At 33.1% G+C, this 22,893-nt stretch overlaps 1 protein-coding gene across 1 annotated transcript; it reads left to right on the top strand.

Annotated features, from left to right (window-relative positions):
- Window positions 1–9,209: 9,209 nt before the first annotated feature.
- LOC133328556 (D-xylose transporter-like) lies at window positions 9,210–15,106 on the top strand. The gene is made up of 5 exons (XM_061537113.1): window positions 9,210–9,442; window positions 13,549–13,812; window positions 13,874–13,974; window positions 14,037–14,780; window positions 14,846–15,106. The coding sequence occupies exons 1-5, from the start codon at window positions 9,216–9,218 to the stop codon at window positions 15,091–15,093; spliced, it is 1,584 nt and encodes a 527-aa protein (XP_061393097.1). The 5' UTR covers window positions 9,210–9,215; the 3' UTR covers window positions 15,094–15,106.
- Window positions 15,107–22,893: the final 7,787 nt, after the last annotated feature.

Genomic DNA, 22,893 nt, shown 5'->3' with positions numbered 1-22,893 from the left:
GGCCAGTAAACGCTTCGGTATTGATTTGACCAAATTCTGGCATACATCCAGCTCTATGGAGTTCCACCATTCCAGTAAAGCCTCCTTAAGCTGTACTAAGGAGTTAAATTTTTTTTCATACACTATCCTAGCTAATTCTTCCCAAAGATGCTCAATTACGTTAAGGTCTGGGCTCTGTACAGGTGTTTGTATAAGTTTTGGGCAGTTATGGATCAACCATCGTTGTCTTAATAAAAGGCAAAGTTGTTCGCTATACCCAATTTGTCTGCACTTTGCTTTACATTTTGTTTTAAAATGTTGAGGTAGACAAATTTGTCCATTTTACCATCAATAAAATGCAAATTGCCTACTCCCGCACTTGACATGCAGCCCCAAACCATAACAGAACCTCCTCCGTGCTTAACAGTGGCTTTTGTATTCCTATGATCAAATTCAGCATTTGGCTTACGCCACACATACATCTTTCCATCTGATTCGTGCAAATTAACTTTGCTTTCGTCAGTAAACAGAACCTTAATATAATGAAAACTATCAATAGAAATGTATTTTAAGATGATCTATCATCAAATTACCTGCTTTCAAAAAATCTTCTGGTTTTAGTAAATACTCCTTTTGTCCGATTATGCGATGGAGCCGCTGTATATATATATAGAAGGTATATACAATTAAATATTCTACAAAACAATATTGTTGTTATAGAAAATAATGTGTCAAAAGATTATATTATACTTTGTATTATACTATATTGACTGATTTTGCAATTTTTTTGCAACACAGCTATTAAATATAAAAACAAACGATACGTGAGAACAGCTGAAAATTTTGGTTGCATCCATGACACAATAAATAGGTACTTTATTTAGATCAGCTGCTATTAGATTATCTGTCAAAGTGTATAGTTTATATCATGGTACAATGAATAGGTAGTCCATTTAGAGCAGCTGATGTCTTGATTAACTGTCAAAGTGCGTAATTTCTACTTGAATTCGATGTGCAATGTTGCCAACCATGATGGTCGAGACAAAAACAAATGTTTTTGTTTTGATACATCACCTTATTATTGCATCATGAGTTTCTATTTGAATTCGACGTGCTGTGTTGCCAACCATTAGAAATATTACTAGATAACATTTGACGGATAATCGAATTAAAAACAGATGTTTATGTTATGATAAAACAATTTTATTTGAATTTATATTTCAATATAATTTCAATTTATTTAAAATGGCATTCAAAACAATACACACATACACAAAACATGTAGTTTGATTTGATAGAACAAGCCACCTTGAGAAAAAATTGCGATCAGTTGGTAGCATCTCATTAGTATAGTATCAAGATTTTTTACGATTTAAAGTAAATCCGTAAGATAATTTTAATTTATATGTTTAATCATGGAAAATTCAGTATGATTAAGAAAATAAACCGCTATTGAGCATTTAGTAACGATCATAATATAAACCCGCTTTATATCAAAGAATTTGCCAGGGATAACTAGATCGAAAAAATGTATAGGTCAATAAACGGATTTAAAAGTTGATCCGTTGACGGATGTTTTTTTATTTTTGTTTTAAAATATTCAAATTTAATTTTGTAAAATAATTAATAAACAGCACGTTTGGAAACTGATACATCTTTTACAAATAAATCCAGTTGCTAAATTCAAATGACATTTTAAGCGCGTTTAGCTTAATTCATAACCACAATTTACCACACAAAATGAAATGCATTGCTTATTTCGATTTACTCTAAATCCTGTGCGAAATCTAGATAATTTTAATTACAACACAGCCAAAAATTGTATTTCTTTTCTTAAAAGTTCAAAGGTCGTTTAGATTGAACCGGATTTGGTTTACCTAGTGGGTTTAAATTTTCAATTCCTTTGAATGTATGCCAAATAAATCCTCATAAAGTAAGTTAACCCGATAAAAAGTTCTAATGTAAATGCCGCATAAGAGGGGAAACATATATGAGGATTCAGTCCTGGTCCCTTAAGTTGGTCTTGTATGAAATGTCAATTTATAAAGGAATATCGTAGTCCACTTTGATTTTGGGCGCTGTTCTCTTTTATTCTTTTAAAATAAATGAAGCTAAAATAACATGCCAAGCCTGAAGTCCTCCTATGTGCTTCGCTCATAAAACGGCATATAGATTCGAACTTTTTACCGGGTTAACCTACTTTATGAGGATTTATTTGACATATATGCAAAGGAATTGACAATTGAAACCCTCTGGTTTAACGAAATGCCGTTTTAGCTTTAAATGCCGTTTTAGCTTTAAAACTTACAATCCAGTTGTCCTACAAAAAATGAACGAACGAAAATTTTAATACATTGGATTTCAAACTATTTTAAAACAACAAGTGTTTATATGCATTTTTTCCTGGAAATGAGTGGAATTTGTATTAGAATTTAGAATATTGGCCAGCTACGTAGAATTAAATATTTTATGTGTACGTAAACAAGTATCAGCTGACTCACTTTTTATCATTTTATACTAGTGTAAACATCTGGGTTTTTGAGAAATTGATAATGGCAACCCTTTTAAATATGTAACTCATATATAAATTTGAAATAAAATGATAAATAAATTCCATTAAATTTGTATTTTTTAAAGCTGCACATTTTTGGAAGATTTAACAATATGTACATTTTAGAGTCAGGGTACTTCAAAATATTAATAAATATATATGATTTTGCAATTATTGCCACTGAAAAAATGCTGCACGTTCATTACCAAAGAAGTTATTTTTATTTAAATCTTCGAAACGGAATGTTGTCAGAAGTAAATACTCGTATACTATGAACAAATTGAAAACATATGACTGAATGAATGACATCAGCTGATTGTAATTTATATCATGATCATAGGTATGTGTAAACAGATTGGGAGTTTTTCTTGGAGTTTTTTTAAATATTTGGTTAAAAATCGTATGTTTAAATGTACATTAAATGCGCTTTTGATGTTTTTAATTCATATGAAAATCGCACAAGTGTCAACACTTTATAACTCCTGTTTGACATTCAATTGCATTTCAAGTCATGTTTACACTATCGGTATGTATGACATATATTTAGCCTTTCTATCAATAATGTTGTAGTCATTCTGAAACGTTATTTTTTACTTTATATGGGTATCATCGATTAGTATACAGCACCCAGAGGTGTTAACAAAAACCTAATATCATTATAAATTATTTGTCATAGCATGAAAACGTCTATTTGTTACTTTTTTACAAAACAAAGAAAGTGAAAGGAATTATTTTACTAAATATTTTAACATTAAAACCGGAAATTGTTTACATTACCGACAAGGTTGCCAACTTTTGAAACAAAAGATTCATATTAATATCCATAATGATTATTAGAGATCACATATAGGTGGGCTTTTTAATAAAAAAACAAATATAGTTAACAACAATGTACTACCTAATGGATGTTACTGTCTACAACAAAGGCAAAAAATAAAATATAAAACAACAAAACAACTTTATTGTAAATGAAAACTAAGAATACAAATTATCTAATTTAATAACAGAATAATAATAATACAAATACGAATATTGGTAATCACTGTGGATGTGGTTTACATCCGTGTATCTGTGTATGTTTTGTTTCAGATTATTTCATATTGATTGTAGAGAATTCTTTTTCTTGGATTTGAGACATTTTTGGAATTTAGATATTATTCTTTTATTATTGTAATACAATCATAATTTACTATTATTATGTTCTTTTATGTGTTTAGAAATATTTTGTTCTTTGTTTTTAATACTTTTTTTGGCATTTCAACTTTTACAAATTCTTTCTGGTTTGTATGTCCGAATCATTGCTTGTCCGTAACACTTGTTATTATTTGATTGAAGTTTTTGTTGTATTTTATAGTGTTGTTGTTTTTTATTATATAACAAATCCCCCATTGAATTCTTAACCTTGAAACGAACTACATACAAGTCAATAATAATAACAACGACAGCAACAACATTAAAAACTGGCAAAAAAGCACTCTCGGAAATCATTGATTGATTTCATCAGTTTTTTTTTCTATTTAATTTCTTCATGGCAAAAAGGCAATGACTTGTGGGAATAAGCAAAAAAGCAAATCACCAGCACCTTCTACATCCTCATCTCATGATATTCCTATAATTAGCCATTAAATTTTTCAAATATTTTGATAAATTGATTAATGGACTAGACACTTAAATCATTATTGACGGGAATATTTTTTGAGATTGATTTGAAGTGTTTTAATGCAACACACCCAAACTTGATTTGACAAGTGTGAACAATAAAAAAATAATAGTCAAATATTTTCATAAAGTAGATAGGTCTTCTAGTTGTAGAAGATTTGAATTTGAAAATTTATTTCGCTAACAGAAGACCTTTAAAGTACATTTACATATAAAATTTTAAATCGACTCGATTAACGAAATCCAGTCATACGCCCTAATTGTTTACACATACCCATGATGCAATAATGTCTCGATTATCTGTCAAATTTTTCCTTATTATATTTCAAAAATTTGGCAGCATTGCACATCGAATTCAAGTAAAATTTACCACTTTGACAGTTAATCATGACATCAGCTGCTCTAAATGGACTACCTATTCATTGTGCCATGCACATACCTTTGATAATGATCCAAATCCCGATCAGCTGATGTTTGTTAAAGTTCATTTACATATACGACTTGAAATTCACCCGATTAACAAAATCCTGAAATACATCCTAATTGTTTACATATACCTTTGATCATGATCTAAATCCCGATCAGTTGATGTTTGTTAGTATACATACAAAATTAGTAATTTGCGCCAAAAATATTTGTTTGCAATTTGAAAGTGAAAAGAAAAATTACAACAATAGACAATTTTTTTTGCAATGATTTGATAGTTTGAAATGTAAAAAATCACCTATTAAGGGAACCCCCATTCTCGATTTTATTTTTTCAAGATTTTCAATGGGCTGGTAATTCAATACCAATGCTCGTTAGTTTGTAACTTTGCATATATATATTTGAAGATTTAAAAGAAAAGAAAAATAATTTACAAAAAATTTTATTTATTGTTTTGTTGTAATTAAAGAAAAGTCTTTATTTTTGATGGCGGGCATGATAACTCCTCACTGGAACATAGTACATGTCTAGCACTCGTATGAACTAGGATTATTGACTTCGCTCTAAAATTAACAAAATGGCGGACCTTTGAAAAAATATTTTTGGAAAATTGCTGATTTTTGACCAAAAACCAAGTTAAAAAATAAAGATCTTCACCGATTGTCTTTATCCTAGTTCATACGATAGATGTGCACTCACAGAGAAACGTGTAAAAATTTGGAATCGATTGGGTTATTAGTTTTTGAGTTATCGTGCCCGCCATTCGCAAATCCAATGTTTGGAGAAAAACGCGTTTAAAGTTTGAGAAGCCCTTCAGCCGTCACTTGATGCTGGCACAATAAATCGGCTATATCTTCAAGAGTTCTTGAGATTTTCACTTGAAATTTTGTAGGGACATTCTTGAATTAGAGTAGATTCGAATTAATTCATAAAAACTTTTGACCCCGAGAATGGGGGTCCCCTTAAACAAAAATTCTATAAGTATTTTCTATTTTCCAGCGATTTTTCGTTTTCTCATTTAAAAAATTAAAAACAGTTCCGTTCCAGAACCTAAAAGAATCTACTAATTTTACAAGTTTTGGAACCTTTTACTCGAAATCCGTTCCTAAACCCACAAAACTGGTAAAACATTGAATCAAGTTTAAGAGAGCACAAAACAAAATGGCGTTCTCTTTGTAAACTTTTTACTCGAGAAATTTGAACGAGTAAAAATGTAAACAGGAATGCCAACTTCTGATTGGCTGCTATGTTGATTTTGAAATATTGCCATCTAATTTTGTCATATTTACTAGATTTTCGTTCCCGAACTTTTCGAATTATTTGGTACTATGAGAGCGAATTTGAAATGTTTCCCTTTTACTAGCTTTACTATTAAAAAAGTACTGGAACAGACCATGATGCAATAATAAGGTGATGTATCAAAACAAAAACCTTTGTTTTTGTCTCGATTATCTGTCCAATTTTTCCATATAATATTTCAAATGGTTGGCAACACTGCACATCGAATTCAAGTAGAAATTACCCACTTTGACAGTTAATCAAGACATCAGCTGCGCTAAATGGACTACCTATTCATTGTGCCATGGAACAGACCAAACATGTGCAAATTTTGGTACCTTGTGAGAGAGTTGTAATTTTTCGTACAAAAACCGCGTTGCATCTCATTAGTATCATGATTTCGTTCATGATTTAAAATAAATCCTGCCTCAAAATGATTTAAAATTGTGTGGTAAATTTAGCCTCATTAAGATAAGCCCACTGAGTAAATAATTTAACCCACTGAGTCAATGAATTCCAATACAATGTAAACGTACTATAAATTTATAATGAGTATAACTGTAATTTAAAACAACATTTTTGATTTGATGTTTTTACATATTTTATCTAATGGCTAGAAATTCCTATTAGAATTGTGTAAATATTGTCCAGCTACGTGGAATTAGAAATGTGTGTGTATACGTAAACAAATATCAGCTGATTGACTATCATTTTAATACTGTACTAATCAGAAGGGATGTCCTTACTCTAATCTCGTTTTATAGTGCGTTTACATTAGACAGGATTTCGTTAACCCAGTGGGTTTAAATATTCAATTCCTTTGAATATATGTCAAATAAATCCTCATAAAATAGGTTAACCTGGTAAAATGTTCTAATGTAAATGCCTTTTTGGGCCGAAAGAAATAAAAAATTTCTTTTGTTCATAGTTTATCATGACATAATTACGGAAGGTAGTCTCATTTGAGAAATTAATAGTGGCAATCCTTTTTAATTTGGAACTCATCTATCAATTTGAAATTATTTGAAAAATAAATTCCTTAAAATTTGATGCATGTCGAATGGCATATTTTTTAAAAAATTTAAATTGTATACTTTCTGTAAATAAGTATCTCCATTTTTTTATTAATATTGTTCTTAAGATATAATTATAGATGTTACAACTTATATTTGTAGGTTATAAAGACTGGGAATTTCAAAATATTAAACATTTTGTAATTATTGCCACTGAACACGCGTTGTGCGTTAATTTGGGAAGATATTTTCATTTAAATTTTGAAAGCTGAATTTTGTCAAAAGTAAATTTATGAAAAATTGGAATCATATGTTTGCATAAGATTACCTTGTGTAATTATGCCATGATCTAATGTCTGGAAAATCCTATTAGAATTATGTAAATATTGGCCAACTACGTGAAATTAGAAATGTGTGTATACGTAAACAAATATCAGCTGATTGGCTCTATCATACTTTAAACTCGTTTTAGGCCAAAAAAATGTATATAAAGAAATTTATTCATAATTTATAATGAGATCTATATTTCAAAAAAAATATTTGTATACTCAAATACGAAAAAGGAAATTCAAATTAACAGCTATGTTGTTAGGATATTATATGTGTTTGTTGTCCAATAGGACATATACAGGGTGTGGGAGCTATATATACATATTCGCAGGAGTCTACGTATTCTGATATTGTTTGGTATTGCCATTACTACACTAGAAGGCGGAAAGTTCTGGTTATCGTGAAGTGCGACATGTATAGTTTTAGGTGGTGATAAGATGATATTTGTGGGATTAAATGAACCAGAAAAGTTGTTTTTGACAGTTTTTCTAGTCACAGCAGGAAGTGAATATCACGCAGAATTCGTCACTGACACGGCAAATTTACAGAAAAAATCCACTGGTAGTTGCGAAGTGTATCATATGGATGTCCCCGCCCGACTACACTGCTCCGCTCACTTGTTAAACATTAGAAAATCGAATTCTTTGTTAGAAACACGGAAATTTCAATGTGTCAATGTGAAATTCAAAAAAGACAAATTTTCCAAACAATTTTGAATTTAAAAATGTCAAAATAAGTGATAGATGCTAGATCACTTTTTTGGTGCTTAGCTAGTTTAAAAAGTGATAAATCTAGCAGTAAAAGTGCTAAAATTTGCAACACTGAATACAATGTAGACAACTTGAGGTGAATAATAAAAAATCAACTCTGTAGGTAGTGGCCTCTTCTGTCAAATATTTTAAAAACCATACACATCAATTGGTTATGTTTATTTGACATTTTTAACGCAAAACTAAAAACGCGAAAAATAAATAAAAGGTTATGATTTCTTCCCAAAACAGGAATTACTTCCAGACATGATACATAACCTTATTATTGCATCATGCTTTTAATCGTAAAGCTAGTAAATGACAGAAATGTCAAAATGGATCTGAAAGAAAACATTTTTAAAATTAGAAGACATTTTTATATATGCTCTCTTAAATTAAGTTGAAATCTTACAAGTTATTAAGATATTACAACGTGTTGGAGCATGGTTCTAAATTTGAGCTATCGCTTCATTTTTTATTCGCATTCCCACCTATCAGATTTCTACTCATTTACTCATATATTTTAAGTTGTCTCAACGTATAATTTATTGTCATTTCTATCCTTGTTTTAAATTATTTCTGATCACTTTGTGACCGGAATGTATTACAGCTTGCAATACATTTGTTTCTATCCAAGCTATGACACATACCAATTGAATAAAGAATTTTTATTCTTTTGCTGTTTCTCTTAGATTCCATCTAAAGAATATTTCACACTTGCGACAGCCGGTCATCGATCACTACGAGACAATTGACGATTAACATCAATTAAAAAAGTACTATAACAAATTAATAAGCTCGCCACCCTGCAATTAGAACGTTTCTATATATCTTTTCAATTCATTGATAATTTAAGCAGCAGTAATCATCTGATTAGACGGTCACATGTAGAATAGAATATGACTGGAATATCCGAATGCAGTTCACTGCAAAAATCTTAGAATATTGAGTTTTACTTTTAAATAAACCAAATGTTTATTACTAATGAACAACAACAAAAATTCTATTCGAATGTTATGGATAATTACATTGGTCAATTGTTTAATTACGTATATCTACCAAATAATGCAACAACAACAATAACAAAACTTTTGGATGATTAATTTTGATTGTGAAATAAATCTTATAACCTGTTATTATTTTCATTTTAGAAATAAATGATTCAAAATAATATTATTAATTGCTAATTTTTTCTTCTTGTTCTTTTTTTTTTCTTTGTAGATCACCAAAATGATACCAATATTATCGAAACTAAGTGGCTATTATAGTACCTATGTACTGGCCATTTTAACAATTGGTTATATCTTGGGTGAACTGGGACATTATTTAATTGGTGTCACTTCGAAACAGACGGCCATTGATTTGGAATATGGTGATATATCATGCCAACAGAATAATACAATGTTCACTAGGGCCGAAGTGACCGAGCAGTGTTCGGCTATTCAAAATGAAACAAGGTAAGTTGAAGTGGGCATACGTATACGTCAAATATAATCCACTGGATTTGTGAAGATGATATATACGCAATGGAATTGATATTTTAAATCGAGTAGATTTACTAGTCTAAACACGCTCTTAAAAGATATTAAACAATAAACTTAGCTGTGATAGCAAGTTTAGACTGTAGGTTTTATTGTTACCTCGATTTCCATTCAATATTAAATCTACTCCTTATCTCGATTTGCTCGTAATACTTTGCCTAATCGAGTTAATTTGAAATACAACACAGTTTTTTGTACCAAAAAATACATCACCGTATCTAAAATTACCACCTTGGCAACGCTTTAGGTGTGCCATGTGTTTACTTTAAAATTCAAAATCCATTTAAATTCAAAATAACGAAAATCATGGGTTAACGAAATCATGTACAACGTAAACCTACATATAAAAAAATTAGAAGTTGTAAGAAAAAAAATCGCCCATATTGAATCCATACGGTTACGACATCCTTAATTTAACTGTTCGATGGCGCCATCTGATCACAAGAAATCAGGAGAATTCCTAGAAAATAAAAGCATGCCAAATTCAGAATAGTCATCAACTGGTGCCCATTTAGAATTCATTCGGTTAGGACATCCTGAATTTAAGGGGACCCCCCCCCCCATTCTCGGGGTCAAATTTTTTTTTGATTTAATTCGATTCTACAATAAATCAAGAATGTCTCTACAAAATTTCAAGTGAAAATCTCAAGAACTCTTGAAGATATAGCCGATTTATTGTGTCAGCATCAAGTGACGGCTAAAGGGCTTCTCAAACTTTAAACGCGTTTTTCTCTTTTGCGAATGGCGGGCACGATAACTCAAAAACTAATAACCCAATCGATTCCAAATATTTACACGTTTCTCTGTGAGTGTATAGCTATCGTATGAACTAGGATAAAGCCAATCGGTGAAGATCTTCCTTATTTTTTAACTTGATTTTTGGTCAAAAATCTGCGATTTTCCAAAAATATTTTTTCAAAGGTCCGCCATTTTGTTAATTTTAGAGAGAAGTCAATAATCCTAGTTCATACGAGAGCCAGACATGTACTCTTTCTAACACCGTTGGCATTTTCGGATTCCGATGTTCCAGTGAGGAGTTATCATGCCCGCCATCAAAAATAAGGACTTTTCTTTAATTACAAAAAACAACAAAGCAATAACAAAATTTTTTTATAAATTATTTTTCTTCTCTTTTAAATCTTCAAATATATGTGTGCAAAGTTACAAACCTTAACAAGCATTGGTATTGATTTGCCAGTCCATTGAAAATCTTGGAAAATTAAAATCGAGAATGGGTGGGGTTCCCTTAACTGTATGATGGTGACATCTGAGCATATGCCGTCTTCGATATGAATACTGTAACATCGAACATGTCTTAAGGTTTGTTGGTCTAGAGGCACTTTACTGTAGAGCATATAGTTGGTTGTAGAAATGAATAATGCTTATAGCCATCCAATGCATAGCCAACAGAGATGGCCTGTCAGAAACAGTGACGTAAATGACATACATTTCCGACGTATAATACATACGATAGAAACCTACCCAAATCCATTAAGTTTTCGACAAAATAGCTATTTCCATTAATCAATTTGGAAATTACGCATGCTTTACTCAAATCCATATAAAATTTCAAAATTTTCTTCTCGAAAAAATTTAAAAATTGTTATCAGTTCCAGTAAGGAATAGTAAAAATAATATATATTCTTGAAAATAACTGTGTATGCTGATAAAATTGATATAAATGACGTTTACTACGTTTATTACTTTTTATACAGGTATATGACGTTTTCGACGTTTACACCTTTTTGACAGTCGAAAACCTAAAAATTCGTCACACGGACCATCCCTGATAGCCAATGCTTAAAACTAGCGAATTCTTCTTGGATCTGTGTGACATGTTTGACATTTTATATTATACAAGGTCAATCACGTCCAACACCTAGATTTTTAGAAACAATTTAATTATAACAAATTAACCGACATTTTTACAAAATATATAACACAGTATTTCAAATATTTATCCGGATCAAGTTAGGTATTCTAGAACATTAACAGGAAAGCCCTAAACCAATGTTCTTGAAAATATTTTAGAAATCGAGAAGTAAGATTCGAGAACTGTGTACTTAAATAACTTTAACAAAAATAATAAATAGATAGGCCCCGGAAATGTATCCTAGCGAAGAAGGGAAAATTCAACACATGAACACAATACGAAATTGAAAGAAAATAGCGCCACCGTATGTTTTCGAATTTTTAAAAAACAAATTACTTACATCCCCAGATGAAAGGCATCCGAAGCCCCTGACCTTTTAATAACCAACATAGGCATGAACATCAACAGTTAAGGATAATATAAAATAAAAATTGCAGGATATAGGGCCATCAATTAGGCTTTGTTTTTAGGCAATTATAGATGACAGTCCGATTACCGAAAACAACTTTAGATTGTAGCGCCATAACATAGAGAAGGCTACAGCCGAACAATTATCTACTTAGAATTTGTTTACAATGAAAGCACGCTTTTCTAATGTTTCCATTGTAAACAATTGAGGATGCGTTTTTTTATAACCTTCACCATACTGTGGTACAGGGTATTATGTCTTTGTGCATATGTTTGTAACAGGCAAAATAAATCGAGATAGATCCATGGTTCCTTTTCAGAATAGGCATAGAATTACAAAATTTTGCACAGAGTACTGAATTAGGTCCAGACTGATGTCTGTGAAATTTAGTTAAAATCAATTCAGATTTATATATACTCCCATATATAGTTTCGTCCGATTTTTTGTGAATGATACACCAAACTCACAATATTTGTCCGATTAAGCAAAATGTAGCAATTTACGAAAAAATGATGTGTAATAAGGTTTGTTGAATTCGGTTCCGATATTCATATGGGTCTTATGTATATTTTCGTTCGTTTTTATGTAAATGGTGCATCGAAGGGTCTATGTATGTTTGGCATAGGGTATTAAATTGAATATAGAGTGATAACAAAAAAAAAAAAAATTATGTATGCAACGGTTGCTCAGTTAGGTCCATGTGTTTATATATATATATAGCTACCATACATAATTTACTCAATTTCATAAAATGGTACACCAAAGAATCCAAGTCTGACCGCTTGACATGCAATTTATCATTGATTTCAGAAAGGTATGTGTATGGGGGTTTTTCAATTGGTTTAAATATCTATCAAGATACCACATTTAATTTCGCCCGATTCCATCTCAATGGTCATTCAAAGATTCTATGTATTTTCTATCTACAGAATATTGTAGATATTAACATATCTTTTATGTACCTATAGTGGTGAAGGATATCATAGAGTCGGCCCCGTCCGACTTTTGAACTTTCCTTACTGGATGAACACATGTTTCTATATGAAGGAGTTGCCAGATCGAAACAAAATTTAACATGTGTTCATAACAGAGATTGAAGTTTCCAAAACACTCAACGTTTTTTCTCTTTATACCGTGCTCTTTGTGCTAGGCTAAGAATTTTCCGAACTGCCCTCGTATTTGAAAAATATACACTGAAATAAAAATAAATAAAAAATAATGATGTCGAATCCAATTTCGATTACTAAGAAATTAAGGAGAATATCTGTTTTTCTGTAGAGGAAATAAAATAGATTTTTCCTAAGCACATCAACACAAAATAGGATTGACAGGAGATAGCTCTCTGCAGAGGAAAGTGGCAACACTAAATAAGCAAGGGCTCAAACCACTGCACAAAATTCAATGAGGCATCGTTTCTTGGCATCGATAGATATTGGGAATTTATTCACGGTTAGATAGTCGGATTCTTTAATAAATTGACAACGGAGATATACATACATATCGTTAGCTAAAATGCAAAAAGGCGTAACTAACAAAAAATTGAAAATTGACTTTTTGAATGAATATTGTGAATGTCAATAAACTACATGTGTTGACATTCAAAAGTCAATTTTAATTTTTTTTTGTTAATTACGCCTTTTTGCATTTTAGCTAACGATATAATTTCTTTGCTATTAAGATATGCGAACTAGGATGTTTATTCTTATTGCGAACTAATAAATTATATTTTCTCCTTTCCAGCTGTCACGCTTTAGAGCACAATGGCACAACATATTGTGAATGGAATCGTAATGGCTTGGGTATTGAATATCAGATATTGGCTGGACCAACATTCATTTTGATCTTTACCATTGCTGGTGTTTTTATGGGTGTGGCTGCAGATCGTTACAATCGCGTTAAAATGTTGACGGTCTGTACTTTCGTTTTTGCGGTGGCTATCATTTTACAGGGTACGGTTAAGGAGTACTGGCAATTGGTGTTGCTGAGAATGATTATGGCTGCGGGGTAAGATCAGGAAACTGAGATTTTTGGAAATAGAATATTGATTTTTATGTATACTTTTAAGTGAATCTGGTTGTAATCCCTTGGCTACTGGTATAATGTCGGACATATTCCCTGAGGATAAGAGAGCCTTGGTTATGGCCATTTTCAATTGGGGTATTTATGGTAAGTTTGGATGATTCTGAAATATTGTAGAGAGGAAATTAATAACGATTTTCGATTCACAGGTGGTTATGGCATTGCCTTCCCCGTTGGCCGTTACATTACCCAAGCCAATTTCTTTGATCTGGGCTGGCGTGTCTGCTACTTGGGTGCTGGCGTCTTGGCAGTTATTCTGGCCATTTTGACTGGCACAACCCTCAAAGAACCCGAACGCAAATCAATTTCTGACGACTCGATGACAGTTAAGGATGGCAAGAAGGCCAATCTGTGGTCAGTGTTGAAAAATCCCGCCATGATTATGCTAATGATTGCCGCCTCCATCAGACATTGCGGTGGCATGACATTTGCCTACAATGCCGATTTGTATTACAATCAATATTTCCCTGACACCGATTTGGGTTGGTGGCTGTTCGCTGTGACAATTGGCATTGGCAGTATTGGTGTGGTGGTCGGCGGTGTCGTGTCCGATAAGATTGTTGCCAAAATGGGCATACGATCAAGAGCATTTGTCTTGGCCATAAGTCAATTGATTGCCACGCTGCCAGCCTTTGGTTCGGTGTTCTTTGAACCGTTGTGGGCCATGATTACATTGGGTGGTTCGTACTTCTTTGCTGAAATGTGGTTCGGCATTGTATTTGCCATTGTTGTGGAAATTGTGCCGTTGCATGTGCGCTCCTCGACCATTGGTGTGTTCTTGTTTGTCATGAACAACATTGGTGGTAATTTGCCAATTTTGGTTGATCCCGTTGCCAAGGCCATTGGCTACAGAGGCTCCATTATGATATTCTATGCTGGCATGTATGGCATAAGTAAGTAGCTGGACAATACTTGTGTAACAATTTTTTAATAACTCTATAAATTTTCTCAATTCTAGGTTCCATTCTCTTCCTCATCACCTGTTTCCTGTTGGAAGGTAAACCCAAAACCTCAGACACTGAAAAGGGTGAAAATCCCGGTATGGAAGTCCACACACGCAACGTCCAGGGCCATGATAATTCCGTGTTCACAGCCGATGAACCACCAGCATACAATGGCATCAACAAGAAACCCTCAGCCTTAACGAATAATTTGCAAAACGTTCCCGGTTACAAAGCTCAGATCCATGAGAGTAGTAGACTGTAGTGTTATGACAAATTATTGTAAATATTATTATCATCTTCAAGTACCTTTATACTGCATTCGTTTTCTCGTCCTCCTCCTCTCGCCTGTATAATCTGTCCAAATTGTTATAGTCTATAAGATTACTTCAGATGCTTGCGAAAAACAAAAATTGTATAACACACTTTAATACTCAAAATACCAGAACAGGTACGAAGATTTCAGTTAAGTGGGGGTATTAAATGTTTCACAACTTGAGTACCTCCCTTGAAGTCTTAGTATTCGTCCTTAACCTAAAAAATTAATATTTGTACCTTAATTTGCCTTCCCCATTTTATAGTGTGTAACATTGTTTTTTTTCATCTTTACGAAGTATTAGTTATTTCTGTATCATTAAAAAACGAAAACATAATAGTCATTAGAAATGTTTTTACAAAAAAGAAAAAAATGTATAACTGTACTTAGATTATTCTTCTCTACTGGTCCGTACAAAGAAGAGAATATTAAGTATGTAAAAATGTATATTTGTTATAAAATAAATAAATTTTTTATATAAAATCTAAGTAATAAATCGTGTTTTTAGTCATTGATTACAAATCGTAGAAATATAAACCTAAATAACCTTTGAACTAATTGTGACTATTGGGCGCCATCTGATGGTTAATTTATACAAACTGAAAGTAGCGCTGAGAGAACAGTCATATATCCTAGTGGATAAATTCTTACGCCAGTGTAGACATAAGCTCTAACACTTTCTTAACTTGTCCAGGGACATTTAAAGTTTTTTTTAATTTGAGTAAGTCTCCTCGAAAACTACTTTGAAAAATTATGACTAGGTCTTACATACTTAGCTGGCTTGTACCAGAACATTCCATATTTTCCATAAGCCGAGCTTAAAAAAATCTCCAGGCACGTCGGTCTTGTGCACAGCTTTTCCAATTTGAAAGACCATGCTCCACTTGATCTTTCCATCGAATTCGTGGGCTTCTCCTTCTATCTATCAGTTGGTTCGCTTTTTTATGCCTTTTGAGCTGGGGCATCCTTATCCATTCTCACAACATGACCTAGCCTAGATATTGCCGATGTCTGAGAATAGATGATACATCTAATGGGTCATTCGACGGCGATATTCACCGTCAAGACAGATCGGCCCATAGATCTTTCGGAAAATTTTTCTCTCAAACACTCCATGAGCTGCCTCATCTGCTTGTACAAGTACCCATGTTTCAGATCCATACAACAGCACGGGTAGTATCAGTGTCTTGTAGAGTGTGAGTTTGGTCTGACGAGAAGTGGCATTGGTTTTGAATTGCTTACTCAGACCATAGTAGCATCTGTTGGCCAACACTATTCTCCTCCGAATTTCAAAACTGATGTCATTAGTTTTATTTATGGCGGTGTCAAGGTATATAAAATCTTTGACCATCACGAAGCTGTAGTTCTCAAGTTCCACAGCTGTAGTTCTCAAGTTATACATCGTTGATACCATCAGCTTGGTCTTTTCACCATTTACTGCCAGTTCCACTTTGGCAGACACCTTCTGAATTTGTTCAAAGTTGGCATTTACCGCTCGCAATGTTCGATCCATTATATCGATGTCATCGACGTAGGCAAGTAACATGCGTTGTTTGTTGTACAGAGTGATATTTCTGTTCACCGTTGCCTTTCGTATGACCCTTTTCCAGCAGGATGTTAAAAAGATCACACGAAAAACTGTCACCTTGTCTGAATCCTCGTTCTGTATTAAAGGGCCCCGAGAGGTTTTTCCGACCTTAACTGCTGACCTTGTCCGAGTTAAAGTTATCCTCTGAACGGATATGGCTGTCGAATGCAGCTTTATAGTCGACATATGGTGGAATGTGTCAATTTGTTTTTCGTGAGACTTTTCCAAGATCTGGCGCAGAGTGAAAATCTGGTCAATGGTGGATTGGCCAGGCCTAAAGCCGCATTGGTATGGTCCCATAATGTCATCGACCATTGGCTTCAGTCGTTCACACAGTACGCTGGATAACACTTTATATGCGATTGGAAGGACACTTATTCCTCTATAGTTGGAACGTATTGTCTTGTCTCCTTTTTATGTGCACGGGACACACGATGTCGAGGTTCCAATCGTTGGACATGCATTCCTCTAACCAAATTGTGCTATTCAGCTGGTTCATGCTCCTGACCAGCATCTGACCACCGGCCTTGTATAGTTCGGCTGGTTATCCATCGGCACCTGCTGCTTTATTGCTACACATACTGTCATATTTTATTGGTTCTGGGGTATCTTATTCGCTGCCACTATTTGATACCAGAAACTTTGCAAAATCCTACTTCCAGATCCTCAACACAATGTCTGATCTGTCACCAGGTTTCCATCTTCATCTCTACCGGAGGATGTCTCTGCACCAAAGCCTTCGGTTTGGTGTTTTACTCGTGGGTACAATTTCCGGACTTCGTTCTGACTCGTGTACATCTCGATTTGCTCCCACTCACGTTTTTCTTGTTCTTACTTCTATTTGCTAAAATACGTTTCTCCTCTCTCCTTTTCTCCAGATAATTCTCCCTCGTAAACATGATTGTAGCCATGATACAATTATTCATGGTAGGCTATAGCAACTTATAAATTAAAATTTTTTTTCATATTGTGGCTTGTTATGCCAAAGTCGTAAACAAAATGTGTGTCTGCGTATGTGATGTTTTGAAAAATATAAAACAGATATTCCAAAAATCTATTTGTTTGAAGATGAATTTTGCAACATTCGTAAGAAGAAATTTGTGAATGAATCAATATCTAAAACATATTCCCCCAAATATCGTAAACTACTTAATTTTTTTCGGTGTATTTCTTTTCTTATCCTCCTCATTTAAAATAAATGGGTGATTCATCAATCAAACAACAATTGTTATATGTATACAAAAGGTGTGTGCTAGAAAATGCTATTAGCGCATACACAAACCATTTGGTGTTTATTGATACAGCCTAGAAGTATGCTTCAAAATTAGTAGATAAGAATACATGGTGTTACAATAAGTGGTGCTTGTATCAAATATATTGTTCTAATTTGTTATTGCTTAAAGAAGACAGAACTTCGTGTTGCGATTGATTGGATTTAATGTAAATCTAAAGAAGTGAGCCTACGGAAAGTGATTATGTAAAAATAAGCATACTCTGTTCCTGTTCCTCTGTGGAAATATCTACTAATATTAAAATTTTTTTATTTGGGGTTCTTGGGCGCGTTTTTCAACCGAATACGCTGAAATTTGGTACGTTGGGTTCTTATTGGGTACTTAATGTCCCTACAAAAATTATAAATATAGGTCCACTTTTTCTGGTAGCCCCCATATAATTTTCAGTATTTTGGGGGTTTTGATCGTATTTTTCCACCGAAGTGGCTGTAATTTAGTATTTCGAGTTCTTAATAGGTACTAAATCTCTCCACATAAAATTATAAATATATGTAGGGGAGAGGGGGGCACCTTTGAACACTTTTTGCTTTCAAGCCTTATAACATTTTTTATTTTATAATTTTTGGTTTCTTATAAATTTTAACTAATAGGTACATATGTAACCTTTAAAATGAATATACATATGACATACTATAAGCTTGATAAATATATTTTATTCCTGTTTTAATGGACGAAATCAAAGTGTTCAAAACTGCCCCCCAGGGGTGCAGCTTTGAACAGGGGTTGGCATTTTTGAACGACATGTTTTTTAACAGTGTTTATGTTCAAATATGTATGTATTTTATTCATACATATCAGAAATGCACTAATTCATTAATAAATATATAAAAAATGTTCAAAATTTAAAAAATTTAGATCAAAAGTTATTAAACATAAAATGACTTAAAAACAAAAATTAATATGGTGAAAAATACAGTTAATTTCGTAATCTTATTTGCCCATTTGAAATTTTGATAAATCGAAGCGAAATGTTAAAAAATCCTATTTTTACCCAAGTTTAATGGGCATGTTCAAAGGTGCCCCACCCATGGCATTTTACGGAAATTTAAAATATAATACATTACTTAATAATTACATTACTTATGTTTGAAATGATTGTTGGAGTGCAAAAAATTTGCTTGGCGAAGGAAAACAATCACAGAATTCTTCCTGCGCCCTTACAACCAAATGAATAAAAGTTTACAATGACACTGAGAAAACATGGTCACCCATGCACAATTTTTCGACAACTGAAAAATCAAGTCGAAGTGGTTTACTCATATAGAGAACAAGATTGCCATATACAAAAATGTGGTTGCGGGTCGGAAAAATATTAAACCAAGATTTTATGAGCGCTGTTCAAAGGTGCCCCACGTTCAAAGGTGCCCCCCTCTCCCCTACATTTTTTTCGGATATCCCCAATTTACGGGTACATCCCAATTTTCGTTATTTTGGGGTTCTTGAGCGCGTTTTTCAACCGAATACGCTGAAATTTGGTACATTGAGTTCTTAATATGTTCCAAATCTCTCCACAAAATATTATGAATATAGGTCTATTTTTTCGGATAGCCCCCATATAAGGGTACCCCCAATTTTCGGTATTTTGGGGTTCTTGAACGCGTTTTTCAACCGAATTTGCTGCAATTTGGTATTTTGTAGTCGCATATGGTAACAAATCTCTCTACCAAAAATTATTAATATTCGCCACCTTTTTGGGGTAGTCCCCATATAACCCCCTTTTTATATTAAAATAGTTATCTGATTTGTTGCGCGTTTTGAGTTTGGTTCTAAGACCCTTTTCTAAAAAATTAGAACATAAGGTTCGGTTATGAACTATAGCCGCATTTAGACCTAGCCCCTGATTGGAGGTTCCAGAAGGAGTGGACCGATATTCCCCATCTTCGAATTTGAACTAAGCTTGGAAGAAATAATAAGATGGTCAAAGTTCGGATGAAATCTAAATTTTCTGAAACGGATTGGGTCCAAAGAAACATGGGGTCTAGAACCAATATTTCGATGAGGCACATTTTCATCGTGTTAAAGTGTATACACTTTCGTTAGCCATAAGGCTGAGGTTATAATTATCCTTTAAAAATTTCTAAAATTGTTATTATGGTTTTTATCCGTTTTTAGAAATGTCGGTATAGGTCCACTTTTTGGTATGTTCCCTATATTTTCGCTTATAGTACCTGTCAATATAACTATGGTGGAGGGTATCCAAAGTTCGGCCCGGCCGAACTTACCGCTTTTTCACTTGTTTCTTTTTAAATGAAAAGCAGCCGATGTCGTTATTGTGTCGGTTAACCGACATAGAATTGTTTGGGGCAGGATTTTTTGTTTTATACAAATTTAAACTTAATACTTTTTCTGTATAAATTTTTCATTTAATTATTTCATGTCACACTATTTAAAAAAAATGCCGCGGTTTGAGGAGACAATAAAAATTTAATTTTTCTGAAAATACCTTTCTCCTCTCTCCTTTTCTCCCGATAATTGTCCATCGCATTATGTATTGCTACTGTCTGCAGGGTTACCCTATACGCAGCGTTTTCCATATCAGTAGCATTACGACACCCCTGATCGTATCATGGGTTTCAAGATGGTGGCTTTTGGAGTGGGCAATTCTTTGACATTGTTTGTGGAGACAAAACAAAAAAAAAAAAAAAATTGCCGCGTGAAATATTCACGGTTCTAGATTTGAATTTAAACAAATGACTGATTATGGTATAGAAAACCAAACGTCACATGCCAGAATAATATGAACTTTACAAAGTTCAGTTGCTTCTTACAATGGGACAAAATTATGTAAATAAATTTTAAGCAAAATATCGAAGCCTAACCCGATTACATCGAAACTTGTCACATGTTAGGTTACACTTATTTCAGTATGTTCTGTGCATTCGGCCACATTTTCAGTGCTTCATTTACTTATAAATCCCAATTTGGTGCAAATCGAAGGGCATATAGGGACTTTGGTGCAACATTTAAATAAAATCGGACGAAAATATATATGGGAGCTATATCTAAGTTTAAGTTTATATTTATTGAGTCTTTTTTTTAAACAATGTTAATATATAAATAAGATACATAATATGAAGGACTTATGACTATAATGTATTATCGTAATGCAGTGACAGACATTACAGCACCTAGCTTTTACATGAAATGAGACATAAAATGTGGGTATACATCAGATAAAGTTACGTACATCCTTGCTCCCGAGACTAATACAATAAGAAGGGATAATTTATCCAGGGTTTATGAACTTAAAACTAATGATACAAAACAAAAAAAAACAAAACAATGAACAGACAAAAAAGTAAAAGTAGGTAAATCAATAACTACCCACGATGCGTACCGGTCAGTGCCTTTTCGTAAAAATGGGTAATACCCGCTTCGGACTCGTACTTATACCCTATAGGTGATGGATAATTTGTGTTATACCAACCAATGTTCACTTGACTATTACATGCTTCATTCATATGCACATTTTCATGAAACTCTAATCTTGCATTGAACTTATCCAAGATCGTACAGATATAGGTAGACATACGTTGCAATTTTGAATTTTCATAAATAAAATTATTCGAATATCTCTTATTGACACATATAAAATTTTTTCCGATGCAAAGTCTCAAAATTTTTCTCTCAAAAACCTCTAGCTCTTTCACAACAATTGGTGATATGTTAAACCAGACAGGAAAGGCATACAAAATAACAGGCCTTATACATGTCTTGTACAACATTAATTTTGTACTTGCAATCAAAGCTTTATTGTTCAGAATTCTCAAAAATAAAATAAAAATTCCTCGGGCCTTATTTAATGCTTTTCTAGCATGTGAATTAAATTTAAATAGTTTGTTAAACTTTACTCCCAAGTACGTAATTTTGTCTCTAAAGGGAATTTCAATGCCATTTAATGCCAGTTTTAAATTCTTACTCTCGGGAAATACAGAACGTTTACATTTTCCAGATGCATTTCTAATGCAAATTGCTTCGCTCTTGGAAGTGTTAATTTTGATTCCCCATTCATCATAAAATTGCTTAACATTATGCAGGTATTGTGAGATATTGTCAGTAGCACAAACTGGTGACTCGTGGTGTGAGTACAAAAGTGAGTCGTCAGCGTACAGAATACCCGAAGCGTTTTCTTGGTTAAGAGGGAAATCGTACATTAAGATGTTGTACAAATGCGGTGCTAGCACAGTGTTTTTAATAGTGTTAGCAACAGCCAGAATTTCATTTAAATTTGTTAAATTTACACATCCTGTTTGATTTCTAGCATCTGAATCACTGGAAAATACGTGACAGTTCTGTGGAACGTTTGCAATATACCCGTTTACAAAATCTTCACTTACAGAAGGGAGGCTAGCAGCGTTATTGTAAATGTTATAGAAAAAAGATTTTAAAAGCGTAAGACATTCAGAATCATCACTTATAACAGTACCATCTACGGCAAGTTTGTCTATCGGACGGGATCTGTGATGACCAATAATCTTAAAAACTTCCTTATGCGCCTTTGGCCCCGGTTTAATATTTTTAAGTTTATCTTGGAAATTCGAAACTTGCTCAAGTTCTACCTGTCTCTTTATCATTATACTTAATAATTGGATCTGTTTCGATAATCTCAGATATTCCGGACTGCGCCTGTTATTGGAGATACGGTAAATCCGTTTAAGCTCCTTTTTCCAATTACTGTAAATTGTCTTTTTTTCAAGTCAATTTTCTCAGAATGAAATTCAGAGACCGAATTAACCACAGAAGTAAAGTGATCTACATACTGATCGATTTCATCGTTAGTCAAATTTCTATCAGCATTGGGATAATGGTCCAAAATACCTTGAGCTACATCATATTTGAAATCATTCCAATTCGTATTTTTGTAGCTTA

The sequence above is a fragment of the Musca vetustissima genome, unplaced genomic scaffold (genome assembly GCF_032173495.1).
Source record: "Musca vetustissima isolate MV318-11 ecotype Yass unplaced genomic scaffold, APGP_CSIRO_Mvet_v1 utg285884, whole genome shotgun sequence".
Classification (NCBI taxonomy): Eukaryota; Metazoa; Arthropoda; class Insecta; order Diptera; family Muscidae; genus Musca; species Musca vetustissima.
The sequence above is the reverse complement of the archived record's forward strand: the minus strand, read 5'-3'. Positions and strand labels throughout refer to the sequence as shown.

What these genes read in the sequence shown, in the direction of transcription:
- LOC133328556 (XM_061537113.1), top strand. Translation starts at nt 9,216, where the DNA reads ATGATACCAATATTATCGAAACTAAGTGGCTATTATAGTACCTATGTA. An exon ending in AGAATGATTATGGCTGCGGG is followed by an intron (nt 13,813 to 13,873) that starts GTAAGATCAGGA and finishes TATACTTTTAAG; the next exon opens with TGAATCTGGTTGTAATCCCT. An exon ending in TTTCAATTGGGGTATTTATG is followed by an intron (nt 13,975 to 14,036) that starts GTAAGTTTGGAT and finishes TTCGATTCACAG; the next exon opens with GTGGTTATGGCATTGCCTTC.